Source organism: Mustela erminea, chromosome 2 (genome assembly GCF_009829155.1).
Source record: "Mustela erminea isolate mMusErm1 chromosome 2, mMusErm1.Pri, whole genome shotgun sequence".
Classification (NCBI taxonomy): Eukaryota; Metazoa; Chordata; class Mammalia; order Carnivora; family Mustelidae; genus Mustela; species Mustela erminea.
The window spans coordinates 4,364,234-4,386,915 of record NC_045615.1 but is presented as its reverse complement, the minus strand read 5'-3'; the positions used below and the strand labels follow the sequence as shown (position 1 = coordinate 4,386,915).

The 22,682-nt window shown below is 36.9% G+C and overlaps 1 protein-coding gene across 3 annotated transcripts in view; it reads right to left on the bottom strand.

The window, feature by feature from the left end:
* The window catches only part of ADAM28 (ADAM metallopeptidase domain 28), a 76,933-nt gene extending 54,622 nt beyond the window's left edge, over positions 1–22,311 (bottom strand). For all 3 annotated transcript variants that reach the window (XM_032332187.1, XM_032332186.1, XM_032332188.1), the window contains exons 1-7: positions 22,105–22,311; positions 14,935–15,038; positions 8,268–8,344; positions 6,653–6,731; positions 4,921–4,997; positions 3,124–3,313; positions 49–120 (exon numbers count right to left, since the gene is read on the bottom strand). In XM_032332187.1, the coding sequence (XP_032188078.1) occupies positions 49–120; positions 3,124–3,313; positions 4,921–4,997; positions 6,653–6,731; positions 8,268–8,344; positions 14,935–15,038; positions 22,105–22,156 (651 nt within the window). In that variant the 5' untranslated portion in view covers positions 22,157–22,311. The remainder of the gene's footprint in view (positions 1–48; positions 121–3,123; positions 3,314–4,920; positions 4,998–6,652; positions 6,732–8,267; positions 8,345–14,934; positions 15,039–22,104) is intronic.
* Positions 22,312–22,682: the final 371 nt, after the last annotated feature.

The following is a 22,682-nucleotide window of genomic DNA, read 5'->3' as shown; positions in this document are numbered from 1 at the left end:
TACACGTAGAAGGGGATTTTGAAAGACACATTTATCTGTTATAATTACCTCACTATTATCCAGGACCAAATAATACTCTACGTATTTCTTATGTTCCAGACCCTTCTGGTCTTTTGATTTCTGTAATAAATACAAAAAAGAAAATCACTAAAACAGCATCATTCTCCTTGAGAGTCATTCTTTTATTTGAAAAGTGTAATTTTGGAAAAGATTGGTTGATATCTGGCAATAAAAGAAAACATTACCATTTTAACTCTTAACAAGCAGAATTAACTATAGACAAGGCTCAGTGTATCAGAGCTAGAGGGACATGAGCAACATTCTAGTCTGACTCTTTTATTTTGGCAGAACTTACACTAATAGGTGTGCTTGAACTAAAACCAAAAGCTTTCAGGATGCCTGAATGTTTCATGGGTTAAGCCTCTGCCTTCAGCTCAGGTCATGATCTCAGGGTCCTGGGATGGAGCCCTGCAACCACCTCTCTGCTCAGCAGGGATCCCCTCTCTCTCTGGCTGCCTCTCTGCCTACTTGTGATCTCTCGCTGTCTGTTGAATGAATAAAATATTTAAAAAAAAAAAAAAAAAAAGCTTTCAGATTTTTTGAACAATGGGTTTTCTCCGCTATGCTGCTCTGAAATAGAAAAACTCTGACTTCGGCAACCTCTTAGTGTTTTCTTGTTGTAGTTGTTGGTAGTGGTGGTGGTGGGTTTAAGCAGCCTTTATCCCTCTCCTAGTGAGCACCCCCTTCCTCAGCAATGGTGCAATGCCCAGACCCATCATGGCACCCAGTCTGCTCTTTTCTCCTCAGGCAGAGCTGGATCTCTTTCCCACATTCCAAGCTTCCCTATTTTCTGTTCCTTTTTCTCCACAAAACAAAACAAGACAACAACAACAAGAAGAAAAGATATATTTCTTAGTGGATTATTCCATTGAAAAGTAGCAGATACATTATTCATACTAAATAATAAACTATCAAAGTTTATTATGTTGCATATCTGGAAGGGCTTGTCTTTTTTTTTTTTTTTAATTTTATTTACTTATTTGCAAGACAGAGAAAGATAGCATGAGTGGTGGGAGGGGTAGAGGGAAAGGAAAAGAAAGAATCTCAAGTTGACTCCATGCTGGGCATGGAGCCTGACTCAGGGCTCAATCCCACGACCCTGAGAAACCAAGTCTGATGCTTACCAGACTGAGCCACCCAGGTACACAGAAGGGGTTGTCTTTTAACAGAGCAGTAAGCTTCCATAAGCAAGAACACATTACTGAAAGTAGACTTTAGGTGTAGTCCTCTAGCTAAACACTTTCCTCCCAGCCTCTACTGGAGCAGTGTATTCACTAGCACTTACTGGACACCAGGGGTGCTAAGAATAAGGCAATGAAACATTCTTGGTCCGTGGCCTTAAGGAGCTCCCACTAGGCAAATAAGCATGAGTAAATCAGGTGGTGATTAGTGCTGTGAAGAGGAGTAAATGGAGTCACGTGATACTGAGTGCCGAGGTAGTTTTATAAGAATAGGTGGTCAGGGAAAGCTATAAGGGTTTGGTCATGCAGCAGACATATTAATGAGAATATTCTCATTAATGTTCTCATCAGGCAAGAGAAGATAAATTGGAAGATAACTCCAGCAGAGAAAAGAAATGAACAAAAAGATTGTGAAGTGAATTGATATTGGCATGTTTAAAGCACAGAAAAATTGTCTGTGTTTGTCAGAACATAATGGGGGAAGTTGTCCGTAGGAAAGGAGTTGAAGGAAAGGAGATTACAGAGGGAAGTGGGGCCCTAAACCTACAGGGATTTGCAATTCACTGTCATCCCTCCTCTGTTTGACCTCCATATATTAGAGGCCCTCATAAAATCTCAGCCATGGGTCCCATTCTTTATCTACACATTCTTCCTCAGTAATCTCATCCTGTGTTATGCCTTCTTTAAATAGGAACTCTGCACTAATTGCTATCAAATGAGTATCTCCAGCCTTGGCCTCTCTTCTTTTTTTTTTTAAGATTTTATTTATTTATTTGACAGAGAGAGATCACAAGCAGGCAGAGAGGCAGGCAGAGAGAGAGAGAAGGAAGCAGGCTCCCTGCAGAGCAGAAAGCCCGATGCGGGGCTCGATCCCAGAACCCTGGGATCATGACCTGAGCTGAAGGCAGAGGCTTAACCCACTGAGCCACCCAGGCGCCCTGGCCTCTCTTCTAAAGGCCAGACTGTTACAATTAATACCTATTTCATGCATCCATTTGAATGTCTAATACCATAAACCTAATGTGGTCAAAATAAAACTACTGATTCCCAAACCTCAAACAAAACCAGCTTCTCCCTCATTCTCCCCAGCTCAGTTAACAGCACTACCATTCATCATTTTCTCAGGCCCAAATCTAGAATTTATCCTTGATTATTTTATCCTTCATCTCTAAGAGTGAGTTCTTAGTGGGATCCTGGTATCATATCACTGGTGGAATTTAAATCCACAGCAAACTGAACCCAAAAGAGATATTCTTTTGTTAAGACAAATTCTGCCCAGTGCTTTTGGATGGTGAAAACATTTAGAAGAGATGACTGGATATAAAGCATCCCGTGAAGAAAATGAAAGCAATTATGGCAATGACTCCCTATGGTTTCAAACAAGCCATATTCATTTTTCTTCTGTGACTGGAAGCTGAACTCATATATCTAAGAATATCCTCAGTGCCTCTGCACATATCCTGCCTTTATTTTTGCTCACTGTTACATCCCAAGCACCTATGGAAGTACTTCAAGAAAGAAAACTATTGAATGGGTTCATTCATAAAGACAGCAGGATATTTTATGTGAAAGTAATAATACTTCATACCTTTGTTGTATGTTATGGTATTGTCAAATTGCCTGTTCCCAGAGGGTAAGCATTATATTTATATTTCTTTTTAACCTTGGCACATTGTTGTTAATAATAGTTAATCCACAAATACTTATTAAATAAATCATCAATGTACCACAAGGTTTTAGTGTCTCTATGGCCTACTATAATACTAGTAATTCAACCAAGACTATAAAGTTTCTGTTAATTGTAACTACTAAGACTGGAACCCAGGACAGCCAGGACAGGATACATGAAAGCACTGCAAATAAAATATGAAAGTATGCATACCACCAGACTGGTGGCAGGTAGAACCATACTCTGCCGAGATCCGTGTGCCCGTAGTATGTCATCTGTCCCACAGGTGCTGTTAGTCTTTTCCTCTGGATCATAACTGTAGAGTGCATGTTTCTGTCCATCCTGATTTGTAGGGCTTAAAGGTTCAATGAAGTATTTTTGATCTCCCTGACTGAAGTAGCCCCTGAAAAACATGAAAATCCTGACTGACTTCTTAAAAAATATTCCTGCTTTTGGGTGCTATAGACTTACAGACTTTAAAGAATTTCCAATACCAAATAATTTCAAGTTCATGGCAGTAGAATATAGTGTAACTTTGCAGCTAACTATACACTTAGAGATGATCTAAACTTAGTTTTTCTATGAGAAATCAGATTTCTTGGGGAGAAGTGACTACTATAATGTTACATAGCTAACTTATGTCAGTGCTGATGCTAGAATGGAAATTTCTTCATTCTCACCCAGTGTTCTTCCAATCTAATACCTCATCCACTCTAAAGGTGCACTGAAAATGAAGACCTTGGGGTCTTATAAATAAGACTTAAGATTCTGGGTCTATAACTTCTTAGATGTGATACCATGGGAAAAATACATAAACCCACACTGCCATAGTTTCTGGAGACCTCTATAACATGAGAATAATACCTACCTAATAGAATGGTTATAAAGATTGAAGGACATAATATGTAAAGCACATGATCAACAAATATTACCAGCTTCTTCTCAGTTATCTCTGCTGAAACTCCAAATTAAGATACATTTAACCAACAGTTAGGGGGCACCCATTATTCATTAGTCCTTGGATTAAGGGCAGAAAATCAGAGAAAAAAGTCATGGTTTCTCCTTTTACGGAGCTTATAGTAAAATGAGGAAGATGGATGTGGATCAAATAGTCACATTTGACCCCAAAACAATATAATTAGATGACATATATGAAGTATTCATAATTATAGATAACTGCTAGGATAAAAAAGCATAAAAGTATATAATCAGAGACTGGTTAAGTGTATACAGAGCTAGAAGACAAGGATGCATATGAGATCCTTCATGGTCTGCATAAAGGATCATGGTAGTTTGGACTAGGAAGTGGCAGTAGAGAAAGAATAGAGTGAATAATCCCAGTGAATATTTAGGACATCTCATCAGTAGGGCTTGAAAATGGATCAAAAATGGATAGCTGAGAGGCAAGATCTCATCAAGGAATCTAGGTTTCCGAATTGGGCATGTGGTTAGTTGATTATATCCTTCACTGAAATAACAAACACTGGAAAGACATGAAATTTGGGAGAAAAACATTATTGATGTGGGGTTTATTAAGATTGAGATTTCATTAATCTATCCAAATATGGAAGAGATATGGATATATGGAAGACAAAATTAGATGGTCAAGTCTGGGCATCAGAAGAAATATCTCACTGTAGACAGATGCCTGGGGAGTTATTAATATACAGAAGAAAAGCTGGGCATGGATAGCACAAGCTGAAGAGAGAGTTTAAAGAGGAAAGGTGGAGAAGAGCACCCATTCCTTTAAGAGTTGGACTCAAAAAACTGTATTTTGAAAATAAGCAGACAAACAAACAAACACACTTCTACAAGCAATTCAGATGTGTGGATTTAGAAACCACTATCAAGAGAAACTCTGTTTCCTTTAAATTTCAAAATCTTTGAACCCTTAGGATTTATATTTAACTACAGGATAATTCATTCTATTTGAGATTCCTCAGGTTTATTAAAAACACACACACTCACCCCATTACCACAGGTATACACGAACCATTTATGAAGCCTTACCTTAGTCCCCTACATGTGCTGATGCTAGCATCTGAAACTTTTTCATTAATGATGTGTCCTTGGTAATAACAGTCATCCTAAAGAAAATAAAAAGGGAGATTTGTAAGAGAATGTACATGTTTCTTAGAGACACTGCTAAATTTGAATTTGAAAGCTTGAAACAAGATCTATGTTTTCAAATAATTTTATGCTGAACAATAGTCAACTTAGAGATGTAAATAAAAGGTTAAGAAGTTTTTTATGGTTAAAATCTTTAATATTTGGTTAATTAATCCAATGCTTAAAGGACATTTACTAAATAAATATTGGTATTGCAGAAAAAGGATAATGGGTGAATGCAGTCTGAAAGAAACAAACTTGTAGATAGAAGTTTAAAATATGAGCCTCCAAAATATCGGACATTCATTCTTTCCCTTGGCTGATTACTCATTGTTTTCTTCTTTCTTTATTTCTTTCTTTTTATTATCTTCATGGAAGTCATCCCTTTCTTCCTTTTCTTTAGCCACTGTATAGTTAGCCACCATAAAGTGCATCATTAGTTTTTGATGTAGTGTTCAACGATTCATTAGTTGCTTGTAACACCCAGTGCTCATCACATGTGCCCTCCTTAATACCCATCATCCAGTTACCCCATCTCTCCAACCCCCCCTTTCTGTAACCCTCAGTTTGGTTCCTGGAGTCCAGAGTCTCTCATGGTTTTTCTCCCTCTCTGATTCCTTCCCATTCAGTGTTCCCTCCCTTCCCTGTGGTCCTCCCCACTATTCCTTATGTTGCACATATGAGTAAAATTATATGATATGAGTCGATAAAGAAGATTTGGTCCATATATACAATGGAGTATTACTCAGCCATCAGAAAAGATGAATACCCACCATTTGCATCAATATGAATGGAGCTGGAGAAGATGATGCTAAGTGAACTTAGTCGAGTAGAGAAAGACAATTATCATATGATTTCACTCATCTGTGGATCATTATTTTTTTCTAACACCTACAAACTCTTTCAAATGAATGAGTTATCAGGATTATATTTTATGATTTTATGTCTTAATTTATTCAAAGAGTTTCAGCAGAATAGTGTGACATCCCCTTCTCCATCTGGAGAAAAATGTCCAATCCCAGAACTTTTCCATGTGGATGTACTTTAATCAAGCACACCTTTCCGCTTTGAGACAGATGAGGTATTGACATAAATACCGGTGCCATCACTATGAAGAGAATGCCTGAAGGCCTGCCAATAGAAAAATGGAGCTCAGAAAGACGGCAATGATAAAATACTCCTCACATGACTTCACACAGCCACCTTCTAAATAAGAGTCAAGAGTAAAAAATATTTAAGGAAAACAGAATTCTATAATTCTGTTATTGAGGAAATAGTCTTGAGTTGGAGACACTATATAATCTAGAGATTATATAGTGCTAACTAAGAACACTAGAAGTATTCAATTCTTCACTCTTCTAATGAAAATGAAAAGCTCCTCCCACTCTTTTATAGGGAGCTCCTGAAGGGAAGCCCACATAACCAAGGGGTTACCATGGTTGTCAAGGAATGACTTTGTTCTTGTCAAAATGTATAAATATTAAGGGGTGTATTAAGAAATTACTACTTCTGGAAAAAGCACCAACATTGTAAATGCTGTTTCATTTTCACTATTTGTCTGGCAATGACACTCACTGCCCTTGGGAGTACCGGTCACACCCCAAATGACAGTGATTCTAGGATACTCTTTTACCATTATTTGTGGGCTTGTGGTGACCTCCTCTCCAGTGGAATTATAATGTGTTTCCATGTAACCTGGTGCAAGGAGATCCCTGGAGGAAAAAAAAAGAAAAAATTTCATGGTTACTCATGCTAATTGAAAAGTGCCTTGGTCAAAGTGAAAGCTTCCACTGGTAGTCTAGGAAAGTTTTTAACTCCTGAGCTCCTACTAAGCCCTCAAGCAGAGTCCAAGCACGAAGAGGATGTTTACAATGCAAAGACTGAGGGAGCTGAGTCTTTGGCATTCCTGAGTAGTGTGGACATTCCTAAGTAGTGTGGAACAGTGTCTGCTAGAAAGCAGACACTTTGATACTTCTCTGAGGGGTGACTTGAGGAAGGAATGGGACTGAGAAGGGTAGAGTTGATTTAAAAAAATGACTGAAAAAAGAGCATTGCTCATCAGTTTGTGATAACTACATTTACACCCAGTCCTTTTCAGTTCCCAGGGACTGCTAACAACTGTAACAGTGGCAAGTTTCGTGATCAATGACTTGCCTTTGGTAGGTAGGGCCCTTCTGGCATTTTCACTGAGCTTCTCAGAATTCTTTCAATTACCTGACAGCACATAGGAATCTGGATATGCCTTTTAAAGAGGCAGGGCAAGGAGAAAAGGAAGTAACTAGGGTATGTTAAATATTGTCTCTGTGCCAGCCACTGAGTTAGACACCTTACATGGATCATTTGTTTAATCATTTCTGCAGTCTGATAAGGTAAATATGACTTGCTTCATTTTTCAGATAAGATGACACAGTTCGAGGGGCAAAAGATCATATCTAAGTCTGCCTAAAGTCCACACCTGTACTATTTCTATTCTACCACACCATTTCCAAAGTCCAGGCAGTTGTGATTTTTGCAAATGGCAATAGTTTATTTGAGGAAAAAAAATCTTGCTGTACTATATAGAATGGTTTAGGGATTGAAAGAGCTTGAAAGCACAGAATTAGGGGAGAAAACTACTTTTGAAGTCGTCGAGATATAGGATCATCAAGATCTGAGTCAGAATCGAGGCAGTGAAACTTGAAAGAAATGTTGAATGTAACTGACCTGAATGCGGACAATGAAAGAACAAGAGGACGATATAATGCATGAGAAAATGGGAGGGTCAGTATGTAGCTGGATGGGAGGAGCACTGGTGCGGGCATCAGGAGAGCCCAGTCTGGCTTTACCACTGACTTGTTCTTTAGTCCTTGAATTTATTTAATTATACATTTTTTTCCCTGATGGAAATAGTTGCAAATTGTTTTAAATCTTAATCTTTGAGTATTAGAATAATAAACTACAATAATGTAGGGTAAGATTTAAAAATCTGTCTGCTTTTTCACAGAATTTGATACAATTGTATCTCATGCATTATATTTTATTACTAGAAGGGTCCAAACACTAGTAAACTGTTATTTTACTCAATGTATTTCCCCTACTTTGGTAGAAACAAATATTCACCAACACCCGCCCCCCAGGCCAGTTGAGAGAAAAAAAAACTTATTAGCAGAGGTTTTCGAGAGCCTTAAGCAGAAAATGCCTCAATTAGCACATTTTCCACATACTAACTTGCTGTCGGTAAGGATAATATCAGAAATAAAAACACTTACTTGTTTTTTTTCAAGTAAAGCACTGCAATTTTCCCATTAACTGTAATTTTATACTTCAATTCAGTTTCAAATTTTTCCTGCAAAAATGCACAAACATTTACTGGTCATTATAAACACACACAAATATTCATTCAGTTGTGTTCATCTTTTTAATCATTGGCAAACAATGCCTACTTTCTTTTTTTAAATTTTATATTATAAAATTATATATATATAATATATATTATATAAACATTATATAAACATATATATAAATTATATATAAACATATATAAATTATATATAAATATATAAAAACATTATATAAACATATATATTATATAAACATATAATGTATTATTAGTCCCAGGGTACAGGTCTGTGAATCACCAGGTTTACACACTTCACAACACTCACCATAGCACATACCTTCCCCAATGTCCATAACCCCACCACCCTCTCCCTACCCCCCTACCCCCGGCAACCCTCAGTTTGTTTTGTGACATTAAGAGTCTTTTATGGTTTGTCTCCCTCCAAATCCCATCTTGTTTCATTTATTCTTTTCCTATCCCCCAAACCCCTCACGTTGCCTCTCTACTTCTTCATATCAGAGAGATCATATGATATTTGTCTTTCTCCGATTGACTTATTTTGCTAAGCATAATACTCTCTAGTTCCATCCATGTCGTCGCAAATGGCAAGATTTCATTTCTTTTCATAGTATTCCATTGTATATATATATACCACATCTTCTTTATCCATTCATCTTTTTCTTTAATGGTAGTCTATATAGTTTATATACCAAATGTCTGCTTCTACCTCTTTTAACAAATCAAACAACTCTGCAACCAGAATAGACAAATTATCTGAGACCTTTCTATCCATCCATCCATCCATCCACCCATCTATTTTATAAATATTATCTGAGTGTTAGTGATATGCATGACTCTACTCAGTTCTGGAAATTCAACTCTAAGCAAGAAAAATTGACCCCTACTGTCAGAAAGCTTATAATCCTGTGGAAAGACAGACAATAAAAGTGATTTATGTTGTACGATAAGGGATATAAATATGAGTGCAATGCAAGCTGTCTAACATCTTAAGGTCTGGAAAGGCTTTCTTGAGGAAGTACCATGCAATCTGAGTTATGAATTAGCCAGGTGAAGCAGGGTGGGAACTTATTTGAGAAAAAGGAAGAGTATGTCCACAGACCCAAAGACCTCAAAGACTCCTACTGATGATTTTTGGTCTGATGGTATTCTCATGGCTAACTGGAGGTCAGAATGTGGGCAAAACAACAGGTGTATGTATTCAAAAATCAGAGAGAAATTAATATCTCAAGACTTCAGAAAGAGAAAATATCACCTCAAGAAAACCTCATGTGGAAAAGGAGAACCATTTCAAGATTTAGATATACAAAAAGAGATACAGAAGACTGTATGTTAGGGAAGATGCTATTGAGTACTAAATTCTAATTTTGTTCTATAAAACAGAGTTATTAACCATGGTTACACTAAAAATCTAAAAATTCACTGGGGAGTGCCACAACATTGTTATTAAAGAGATCTAAGTATGGCTGACCAAATATGATGGAGTGCTATTTCCTCTGCTGGGCTGCCCCTAAGGCCAAGCTTCTCCTCTCTTCTCCCTCTCCTAGCCAGAGCAGCACCTGAGCTCAGCAAGGGACAATAGTGCATTAGACACTTCAGGTCAGGAGGATTGTGCAGGGATGCACCATCTCCAAGGTCAGTTGGAATGGCCCCCATTCCCTTTAAATGGTTAGTTATTAGAGTCCTCTCTGATGTCAAAAGCTCCTGGGTATAAGTGTCCTATACTGCAGATCTAGATGAGGAGAGGCTGCTGTAACTCACCTTACTGAAGAATAACAGCAGCTGGAGGGAAAAAAAGGCCTGAGGTTTGAAAATCAGTTATGGGGAATCATTGTAACCATTTATCACTTAGATTTAAGAAAGGCCAGATGGAATTAAAATATTAGGAGGATAGCAGATATAATTTTCTTCCCAGAAAAGCCTTCCTGATAACTATTTTCTGTTAGCAATGGATTTTAGTGGATTTTCACCTAAAATGTTATTTGGAGATTATTTTAGAAAAGATTATTGCTTTTGGACTGGAAGTTTTAGCCAACACTGGCATAGATTATAGATGAAAGGAAACAACAAGGAAGAAAACAAGTCTTTATGAAAGAGGTTGCACTGGGTGATGTGATAACCTCATGTCCCTAGCAGAAGTCCGTGGTAGAGAGAAATGCCTGCTAAAACAAAAACAAAACAAAACAAAAAACTATCCTCCTTGTGTGCAACCTGAGTCCTGAACTATGAATGAGGAGAGGAAAGATGCACTTTGATTTGGAGAGTACCCACTAGAAGGCAATGATTTGGAGCCCAAAGAGTAAGGGTAGCTGGTCACAGGGACATAAAAATAAACGTCCTCCAGGAAAAATGCCATGGATAAGGTTGAATGGGTGGACAGGGAAGGCCACTATCTGGGATGTTCCCAGGATGGAAGAGAGAGTGTAAAGTCAAGATGATGCCCATAGGCACACAACAAATAGTAAATCACACCCTAGAAGTCCCAGGAAGGCTTAATGCCAATAGTACAACTGTTGTCATAACATATAGTAAGCTGAGGCCTCCAGGAACCCTGGCAGACCTAGCTTAGGCCTGAAATTGTTCCCAGTGTAAGGGAGGCATTGTGTTGCCAGATACTCTATTTGGGGCACTGGCCAACAGCATGGCAGTTTTGGCCTCTAAGGAGGTGTGTGTGCTCTGGAGGCAGAATCCTGGGAAAATAGGGATTACCTCTGAAGTTAAGTTCCCAACATCAGGGACCTTGATTAAGTACTTGGCAAATATATGGACCACGTAGTCCAGTATTATCTATGCAGTTATGGACAATGTACTAATTCATTCATTTAACCATTTGTCCATTTACTTATTTATGCAACAAATACTTAGTTTTCCTTGTGCCATGCATATAAAATATAATTAAAAATACGATAATGAATATGGCATTCACGTTTCTACTCTGGCCTTGAATGTCCACTCCAGAAAATGTTTCAAAGGATCATTTCATCCTAGCTCAAATCTTAAGTAATCGGGCCAGGTGCGATGAAGTCAGAAGGATGAGGCCAGGCTCTTGGAATAGCAGACAAGTAAAGCCAGTGCTTCTGTTCTCTGGACCAGTAGAGGGCACAGTTGCTTAATAATAAGTACACATGTCCTCCACATCTCCACTGCCTTGAAGAGTGAATAATCTAGACTAACTAGATCTATGTTACATCTATGGGATGCAGAGATCCCTTCAGTCACATGCAATCCAAAGTCTAGATGTTTCAAGAAATTGCTAATCAATTCCTTGCACAAGGAAGACCAATAGTCTCAACTGAAAAGCCTCGAGGATAACTTCTAAGAACTTGGCTTCTATCTAATAGGACAGTGTTCTTATTGGTTATAAGCTGTACCTGAAAAAAAGAGAAGATTCTATGTCAAAAGAATGTGCCTTCTGTGTGGCAGATAAGGATTACCTGGCTTCTCTAACCTATGTTTATGAGACAAGTGTGATGTGATACAATTCAGTCACCCTGACAGAGCAGAACTGAAATATCAGACATGAAGCAACATGGGACTTTACATGCATAACCAAAATGGTGGCTGGAATCAGAGACTACAAAGGCTTAGCCCTAGATGATCAGAGGGAAGTGACAAAAGACACATGGTGTGACTGTCGCATAAAATACAGGACATCAGTTAAATCTGAGTTCCACACAAAGTGAATAATTTTCTAAATATAAGCATGTCCCATACAATATTTGAGATTACTTACACTAAAAAAAAAAAAAAAAAAGCATTCATTGTTTATCTGACATTCAAATTTAACTGAATATCCTGTATTTTTACTTGCTAAATCTGGTTGTTCTACACACAGTAGAATCTATAGCAGGAGCTATAAGAATGGAAACTAAACATCTGTGACCAGGGTAAGGAGGTGAAATTCTGAAATACCAGAACATGGAAACCACTGCCTGGGAAAAGCAGATCGATGCTTTTGGAATGTTTCTTTAGTCAGGAATTACTTTTAATGGTTTGATCACATTCTTGCTGTGGGGTACTTCAAAGGCATCAAGTAGCCCCTGAGAACATCAATGCCGTTTGAATGCTAAAAGGCAAACACGTCTGAGTTACACATATTTGTGAGATGGCTGAAATCACTCAGTGCTTCCCCCTCTCCATTCTTCATGGCTAATATGTTACCTTCTACTGTCTACAACTGAAGGCAGCAAGGAGAAGTTTGCAAATATATTACACAAAACTCTAAAAATAAAAATGGAATTAAAGCATGCAAGTCATTTAGGCATATTTTCCTACCAATCTCTATGGAATTTGGTGTAATGGTTTTATTTCTTTCAAAAGATAAAATTGACACGTTCTGTAGGATTTTTTTGAACCAAAAGGCATTTGTGGAAGACTTTTCATAGGACAGGGGTGAAAGATGAGGGTGAAGGGGGGGAAGAGGCATGTTAAAGACGCAGAAAATACTTTTTTCTTTTTCTTTTTTTTAAATTGCGCTTGGCCATTTTAAATCAGAAGAGAAGATTAAACTTACACTCACAGACATGCAGAACATGCACACACACACACACACTCACACACACACACACACACACACACACACACATACACACACACTATAATAAAATCAATATTAAAAGAAAATCAAGAGCCAAATGGTGTAACACTGACCTTTCCTGAAGCATGGACTATTCTGTGTTGACTTCACAAAGAATGTAAGATGGACTGGGCATTACATAAACGGAGAACAAGTCATGTAGGGGAAAAAATCTTAAAGGGCAGATAGGTAGCAATAAGTATATTCTTAAGAAAGGTCTTGAGAATACCAAAGCTGACTAAAAAGGAGGTTGTATCAAGAAGCAGAAAGAAGACAAAATGGTTAAGTAAACCATAGCATCAAGCAAAAGAGCCAAGATTGTGAGTCCTAAGAAGTGAAGTTTGGTGAGTTACGTAGGTAGTGCCATAATATAATTTTGAGCAGGGACTTAATAATTGTATTCTGCTTTGATTTTCAGTAAGTTTTCTCAGAATAGCCATATAAGATAAGCATGGCTATTATTATCTCAGTTTAAAGACACAGAATTTGAAGTTCACTTACATCTAAATTTATACAGAGAAAATTAACAATGTTAAGATGTTGAGCATAAACAAGGCTTTTCAAGTCAGGTCCTTTACCCTTCCACTATGGATTGGGAAAACCTAAAGCTCATACAACCAGTTAATCGAGTTGTGCACTAGACAAATAATGTGTTTGGGATAAATATCAAGCACAATGCATCAACTACATCTATGAGATACCAGTACTACTATGTAGAATAGTAGAGTAAAGTAGAGTAACTATTCTACTATATAGAATAGTAACTACCAGTACTAAAGGGGGATGAAAAACTACTCTAGTTTTTCATCAAATTAAGTTGTTCAAAAGCTTAAATTTGTTTTAGAAGGAAATCTCTTTATACCTATGATAAAAACACTACATGTGTATTCAAATTTTCCTCAAAATATTCAGTGACAAAATGTATCTGGCATTTAAAAATTTTTTTTATTTACTTATTTGTTAGAGAGAGAGCGCGTACAAGCAGAGGGAATGGCAGGCAGAGGAAGAGGGAGAAAGAAGCAGGCTCCCCACTGAGCAGAGAGCCCAACACCGGGCTTGATCCCAGGTCCTGGGACCTAAGCCAAAGATGGACGGTTAACCAACTGAGCCACCTAGGAGTTCTGATATTGATATTTTTAAGAGAATGCTGGAAAACATTTAAAGGGACCATACTGATAAGGAATCCAATGCATAAAGATCCCATTCAAATTTAACAGAAACATTTTGTTGGAAGAAATGTTTTGATAAATAGGGTCTACTATGGGTTCTGCTATTATAAATGTTTGCTTTAGAAGAAATCATCTTTTAGGAACCTTACTCAGTGGTGGGGGGTATGTACTCCCAGGGGGTGGCATCTCAAAATATTTCTGCAAGTTATTATCTATGTCTCATTTATCTATATTTTTCCTGGCTCTCAGCAGAAAACTTCTGGGTGCAGGTATTTAGAAAATTGCTGAATGAATCACTGTGTTTTAGCTTTTATCATTTGACTAAGAATGTGTTTTTTCATTAGGTAATAAGAACCATACAAATTTTAATAAATTTCTCTTTAGAAAAGACAAAGGTAAATTTTATGTTTAACCATAGTAATTCATTCTAGCTTAATTTTCATCTACAATATTTTGTTTTCTACTTTAATATTTATGGTTTTGTTTGTATGTGTGTACATAGACACATAGATGATCAATCACTAATAGATAAAATAAGTTGTATCTAATCTCTTTGGAAGAATCACAAATTACCATAAAAGTATTAAAGTTTACTTTTTGTGTGACCATGGGCAGTTTATTTCAATTGTCAGAATCCTAATCTTCAAAATGAGACTGATAATAGAATACTGTGTTATTGTGAAGATTAATAAAAATAAGGTCAAACAACAAATGCAAATAAATGTATATAATTAAATATATATATATGTTATAGTTATATATCTATGTGTATAGCATATGTAAAATATGTATGTATGTTTTTTCAAGATTCTTCATTAAGTCAAAAGCTGTACCTGTTGCTCTGCCTCCTTGACTTCTCTTTTTTGTACTGGATGGAGTCTTCTGGGATAAACTACTTCATAGTTCTTTACTCCAGGGAGTTCTTTGATAGCATTTACTGAGGGGGGAAAAAAGTAAGAGAAGATTTAGCAGAGCAGAACAAATAAACAAGATGGTTGGAAATAATCAGCCTTATTGCATTTCTGATGAATAATGTTATATACAGAGGTTTAACTGAGTTACGTCAGAGAATTATTTAAGTTTAGAGATCGACAAAATCAGAAGTCCACACTACCTTTCAAATCTTGAACCTATTTCCCAGCTAAAAGTGTTTCTCTATTTCGTAAAAATATTTCTTTGGGATTTTTTTCATCTCTCTTTGCTACCTTGAATCCTCTATACAGGAATATAGCAAAGAGTACAGGCAAAAAGCTAGTACAGCAAGGCAAAAACCAAACTAATCTTCTAAGATACTAATCAATGTTGGCATAATTGTGTAGAAGTACTCTGAAAACTACATTGTTACAAAAATGAAATAACTAATGCATGCCATTTCTGACTCTCATACTTTTCTTATATTTTCCAATTGTAATGAATGAAACTAAGACAGTAAGAAAAGCTACAATATAAGCTCCATAGAAGGCTTGGCTTTTGTAATACAGATAAACTTTCATTTTTGCATACAAAGCATGAAAAAATGAAAATTAAATAAGTAAAATTTAAAACACTTTTACTGGTCTGGAAGGAAAATTTTTGAGCCTGCAGTCATATTGAAAGAGAACTGAATAGATATCTCATCCAACCTTCTATCTATATTTTGAATTGTTGTTACAAGTTATTTTTTTTAATTTTATTTTTTGAGAGAGAGAGAGAGAGAGAGCATGCAGGCACACATGAGCAAGCAAGGAGGGGCAGAGGAAGAGGAGGAGAGAGAATCCCAAGCAGATTCAATGCTCAGCACAAGCCCAACTCGGGGCTCCATCTCAAGACCCTGAGATCATGTTCTGAGCCAAAATAAAAAATCAGATGCTTAACCAACTGAGCCACATAGGCGCCCCTCCACAAGCTATTTTTCAGAGGAATTCAGAGTTTTCCCAATGCTAACACTTAATTTTCTCTTTTCTCTTTTATTTGTTCACTTGATCAGTCCTTGCTCTGGGTAGAGTAATGGATAAGGAAATGTCAATAAACCAGTTCTTTGGTTTTTCAAGGGGCTACTCGTCTACCCAGAATATAGATGCAGTAGGAACTAAACTGTGGCCCCAGTCTCGCAATTGACTAACACTATGGACTGGAAAGGCTTTAGTTCTCAGTCTTTTGACTAGCGTGCTCTCTAAAGATAATCCCAGCTCATTAAATTACTCAACCCTAAATTCTATAGTAATATAAATTTTCTATTATTGTTGATCTTTTCACAAATACAAGTGAGTATTTCTTTTGTTAGTCATCTTGGATGACTTGTACATTTATCCCAATGATGCTCCAGAGACTATTTATTTTAAAAACTAAAGCAGAATCTTTTAAAAAAAAATGTAGTTATGTCAATTTTTTTCTTATCATTTTAGGATGGCTAAATGCACTTGACCTCTCAAGAGCTATTTACTTCTAACTTCGAAGAACAGGAAAAGTAATGAACTAAAAACTCATTGGGTCAAAAATGAACAATTAAAGGGATGGAATAATTTCTCTTTCACTGGCTCAAGATCTACTTTTTTAACATTTAAATTCAATTTAATTAACATACAATGTATTATTAGTTTCAGAGATAGAATTTAGTGATTCATCTGTTGCATACAATACCCAGTGCTCATTCCATCAAGTATCCTCCTTAATGGCCATCACCCTCTACCCCATCCCACCACCCACCTGCCCTTCTGCAACCCTCAGTTTGTTTCCTATAATAAGAATTTTCTGTGGTAATGATGCCTGGTTGGCACAGCCGGTTAGGCATCTGACTTCTGACTCACGTCATGATCTCAGGGTCCTGGGATTGAGCCCCACATCAGGATCCCTGCTTGGTGGGCACCTGCTTCTTCTCTATCTGCCATTCCCCTCGCTTGTGCTCTCTCTCTCAAATAAATAAGTTTTTTATCGTTTGTCTCCCTCTCTGTTTTCATCTTATTTTTCCTTTCCTTCCCCTATGTTCATGTTTTGTTTCTTAAATTTCACATATGAGTGCAATCATATATTTTTCTTTCTCTGATTGACTTATTTCACTTAGCATAATGCCCTCTAGTTCCATCTATATGGTTGCAAAGGGCAAGATTTCATTCTTTTTGATGACTGAGTAATATTCTTGTGTGTGTGTGTGTGTGTGTTTGTGTGTGTGTGTATGCATGTGTCTCAAGATTTACTCTTAAAAACATTTCAAAACACCTTAAAACCATGGATTCAACCCTAGAATACTTAAAACTTGGCTTTGGTTCTAATTTATTAACTGTTTGAACAGACACAGCAGATTAAATGATCTTTAAGGATAGTTCAAGCAGTCTATGATTTTATGCAAATAAATACAGAATTCCTCATAATCTTTTTGAGGAAGTGATGATCATTTGGATAAATTTTTAAGTGGGTGTGATAAAATAAGTCTTATTACATAGTCAAGACTTCAAAAAGTACATAAGTTACCTCAATGACTTCTTGTTGTTACAGAGATAATCACTGGGCATTTTTCTTTCTATTTAATTAGTTTTTGGTAAAGGAAAATAATAACATTGTTTTATAAAAAATTATAACAAATTCAAAAATCTAGAGGGAGATTATCAATCATTTTATTAACAACGAGTTGAAATGTTTATAATTATTATACTTATTTCAAAATAATAAGATTTCACAAGGTAAGAAAATTACTCTTGCCAGAAATGAACTGATGGTGTTGACACAATTCCCTGGAGCTTCTTGTAAACCCATAGTACCAAACAAGCATACCATAAGGCAACCACATGCTGTCTAGTGTATTGTGTCCAATCAATGCAATTAGTCCCATTAATATAGAGTTCATAAAGCCATATATTCACCAATGTTGCGACGAGAGTAACTCTTCTAAAAGTCCTGTATAAAAAGTGGTTTCATCCAATACACACACTATTCTGAGAGTAAATATTAGTCCAAGTTACCCTGAGGTCATAAAATAATAGCTAATCATAATTGATTCTTTTATAAAAGCAAAAAATGATAGCCCACACAATTTTCCCATTCAGAAGTGGTGAGGGAAAGAGGCCAATCCAACCACTGCAGGTTTTCTTTTTTTTTATTAAATTTATTTATTTATTTTCAGAAAAACAGTATTCATTATTTTTTCACCACACCCAGTGCTCCACGCAATCCGTGCCCTCTAGAATACCCACCATCTGGTACCCCAACCTCCCACCCCCCCGCCACTTCAAACCTCTCAGATTGTTTTTCAGAGTCCATAGTCTCTCATGATTCACCTCCCCTTCCAATTTACCCCAACTCCCTTCTCCTCTCTAACCCCCCTTGTCCTCCATGATATTTGTTACGCTCCACAGATAAGTGAAACCGTATGATAATTGACTCTCTCTGCTTGACTTATTTCCTCAGCATAATCTCTTCCAGTCCCGTCCATGTTGCTATAAAAGTTGGGTATTCATCCTTTCTGATGGAGGCATAATACTCCATAATGTATATGGACCACATCTTCCTTATCCATTCATCCGTTGAAGGGCATCTTGGTTCTTCCCACAGTTTGGCGACCATGGCCATTGCTGCTATAAACATTGGGGTACAGATGGCCCTTCTTTTCACGACATCTGTATCTTTGGGGTAAATACCCAGGAGTGCAATGGCAGGGTCATAGGGAAGTTCTATTTTTAATTTCTTGAGGAATCTCCACACTGTTCTCCAATGCCTGTTTTGTTAATTTTGGCCATTCTAACTGGTGTAAGGTGATATCTCAATGTGGTTTTAATTTGAATCTCCCCACTGCAGGTTTTCTTAATATGCAACTCATCTAATGAGGTACTGTATTGACTAACATAACATAACATAATAATAATTATATATATACACACTCATCTCCATGATTCTAGTTAGTATCTAAATCTTAATGTTTTATGAAATCAGAAATTACCAATTGATTTAAATAAGGAGCCAAGTATGTAAATTAGTGGAGAAATTTATTCCCAACTCTTTGATGCTGAGCACTTCCCAATGACAAACAAAACTAATCAACAAATGAACCAGAGTATTTCTTTTAAAAGCCTCTGGGAACCTCTCCTTTTCTTCAGTTGAAACCAACAGACTTTCAGCTCTTCTCAAACTCTTGCAACAGAGTACATTGTCTAAGAGAAACAGATAGAATTTCTTTTAATAGCTCCGATTTTTATGAAACCAAGAAAGCCCATGAAAGAACGAGACTTGAATTATAACAAATTAGACAGCCGTTAGAAAAATGGACAGACCTAAATATTGTTTGGCTCATTCATCCTTAAGGTTGATGGAAATGAGACAGCCTCTTCCCAGCTGAATAACATCAGGCTAATTATTTTGAAGCCTGTGGAATAAACACAACTAACTGCCATCCAGGGATTAAACAAATCTGAGATGTAACACAATATGTTTCTACTAATTCATGTTAATACTTGCTTTCTCTCTCCCACAGAACTCACATGTTGGATTACTTCTGACAAGAAAAACTAGATCAAGAAAAATAAAACTATTATTTTGGCTTGGGTTAGATAATTATTTTACTGTTTATTAGTTTTTAAAAAGTTAAAATGCATTGACAAGATTAATACAACAGGCCCTGGTGTGGGTTTCTACTTTATTTTTTAATAACTTTGGGGCAGTTTTGAAGTTTAGCTATAATGCATAATATTGGCATTTTCATTTTTGTTCAAATCTGTTCCAAACTCTTTAGAGAGTGTCTTTCCAGACTAAACACATGACATTCAGACCTGGATCAGAGTTTATTCAATATTGACCTCAGATCTGGGCATCTCTGTAGCCCCCTCAAACTATCTGGTACTTTTAAATTTAGTGTTGTAAAAGTGAGTGCAAACATTGAGGGAAAACACATCCTGATTAAGTCTATCATTTTGGCTAATAAGATTAAATTATAAATACTTCTAAGGGTCATCTAGTCACCTTATAAAGACAAGAAAGGATGGCTCATTGGAAACAAAATAATTTCAAAAAGTACTATAGCCCCTAGATATCCTGCTGGAATATCTTGAAGACCTTTCTCTCTTGTCATTTCCCTTATATTCTCCCTTAAACAACTGTCACTTCCCTTTAACTATTTGGGGTTTTTTTTCCTATGATGAAATCCTATTAATTATTTCTCTCAGGGAATTGTGAAGGACATACAAACAGCTGACCTACTTATGTTTCACTCTTTCATTTCATGTATACAGAAACTGAGCACAAGTCATGATCTGAGTTGCATATTTTTTTCTTTGCATGATGGGGGCAGATAAACAAAAAGGAAGAGAAATGCAAATTCCTTTATTTTTTTACATTCTGACTGGGAAATAAATCCATGTGGTAATAATATCAACGAGAATAATACCAAGAAGATAGTTGAAAATACAAGATGGAAGGTAGAGAGTGGGGTGACTCTCTGTTCAAGGTGGAAGATAAGGGATAATTGCCTATATGAACCCCTATTCTCACAAAAGACACTGCAGAACCTCTGTTTCCACCACTAAGCCCTTGAAGATCTACAGCTTGAGGCATGATTTCTAAGGAAGATGCCTCTTGGTGCCATGTTGTGAATGCAAGAGAGGGGAAAATCAGCTCATATACTCTTTTTTTCCCAAGATTTTATTTATTTATTTGACAGAGAGAGAGAGCACAAAAGAGCACAAGCAAGGGGAGGGGGAAAAGGAGGAATAGTCTCCCCACCAAGCAAGGAGCCCCATGCAGAATGCTGGGATCATGATCTGAGCCAAAGGCAGACACTTAACAGACTGAGCCACCCAGGTGCCCCCTTAAAGCCTAATAAAAAAGCTGTCACGTGGGTGGACTCCAGGGTTATCTATGTGATTTTGTTAATAGAGCCTGCTTGATCTTTATGCTGTTGGATAAAGCAGGTCCCAAACAACTCTTATATTCCAACTAAGTAAAGGATCCCAAAGAATTTTTAGGGATAACACTTTTGGAGAATGTAAGGAAAGAAGATTTCTATTAAGTTTGACTCACAAAGCGGAAATTTTGAGTCAATAACTTAAATGCCTAGTACAGTTCTATATTTAATTGATATTAAGTAAAAATTTCATAAGTCTGGAAAACCGATCAGGAACCAGGAGTGGGGAAAATCACTTTTACCCACAAAGTGTTGAGTGAGTGCAAGGGTGAGGAGAATCTTTCCCTCCCTAGCCTTGTACTTGTTGATAGTCTGCTCCCATTACTAAGTCCCAGCAAGCATTCTAAAACCAAAGAGAAGGTTTGTTATTCTCAGGCACTGAAGCTGATGAGGTGACTTAACTAAGCTCTAGAAATAGAAATAAACTAAGGAAATGTTGCCCAATCTAATCTAACCAAAATCTAATTGGTAGATTTTTCAGAAATGGAGAGATATGCTAGAATTGATTTATTATTGAAAAGTAAAATTCCTCTAGTTTGAATTCTTAAATTCAAAATGGAAGTAAATTATCAGCTTAAGCTTAGCAGCAAAATTGTTTTAACCAAGTAATAGCACAATGCTTTATAATTATCGAATCAGTCAATTATTTATTTCTAACTGACATATTTATTATCACCAGTTATGGAAGGACAAAACACAAAAATGTACACCCAGAAGGAATAAGACCAGCCAAATTGGTCTGGATAATAACAGCAGATACTTCTGAGAGCCTTCTGCAACAATAGCTAGTCAAATCCACTGCATCTCTACTGCTTTAAAAATGATAAGGTGGGATTTGAGGAATTTCACGTTTTGACTCGAAGATCATATTTACTATTTAAATTAAATTATATGAAGTTTCCCCTCTGATTTCTATGTATTCTCAGATCAGACATATCGATTCAAGGCGTCTCCTTGCCTCTCCTTTACGTGGAGAGTTTATATCAGTCACACTCCCCCCAAAACAACAGATCCAAACCAGCCCAACTGGTTAGTAAAATTGGCTTAAAAATAAATAAATAAAACTAATGAGAGATGATGAAAAGCAAGCAGTTCACTGACATATTTACCAGAACCTGAAAAGGAATCAGACACTTACCTGGAACTGGAGAAAGGAGGAAAGTGGTGGCCAGAAGAAGCCCCAGCCACATACTGGGGGAGCTCAGGGGCGCAGCACCTGTCCTTCACGCTCCGAGAGCACTGCTCGGTCTCTCCCAGCCTCCGCTCAAGTGAGACAGAATGAAACTCCTGGGTTCATTCTAGTCTGCTTCCAGGAAGTGTTTACTAAAGGTGTTGCACAACCTTGGAGCTGTGGTCCTGTGACAATGGCACCCGTGGGCAAAAATTCTGGCCGCCTCCAGGCTTTAGGACTCCTCCTCCTGTTTCTCTTTCCGGCTTCCCCATATTCCCCACTCAGAGGTAGTATGTTTCCAGTATATTACTATAGCCCAATAAGCTACCTTGATTGACATAACTGACTTTGATGAACCTTGGTAAATGTGTGTATTTATTATGTACATTATAAATATATGTAAATATTTATATATGTGTTTGCAATGTTAGCAACAAGTTGTTACAAATGTTCTTCTTCCCTCACATACATATGCTGTCAATAAAACAATTTCTAATCCAATCCAGTTATTACATAAAATTCTTTTCGGTTATCTCGTATTCTAT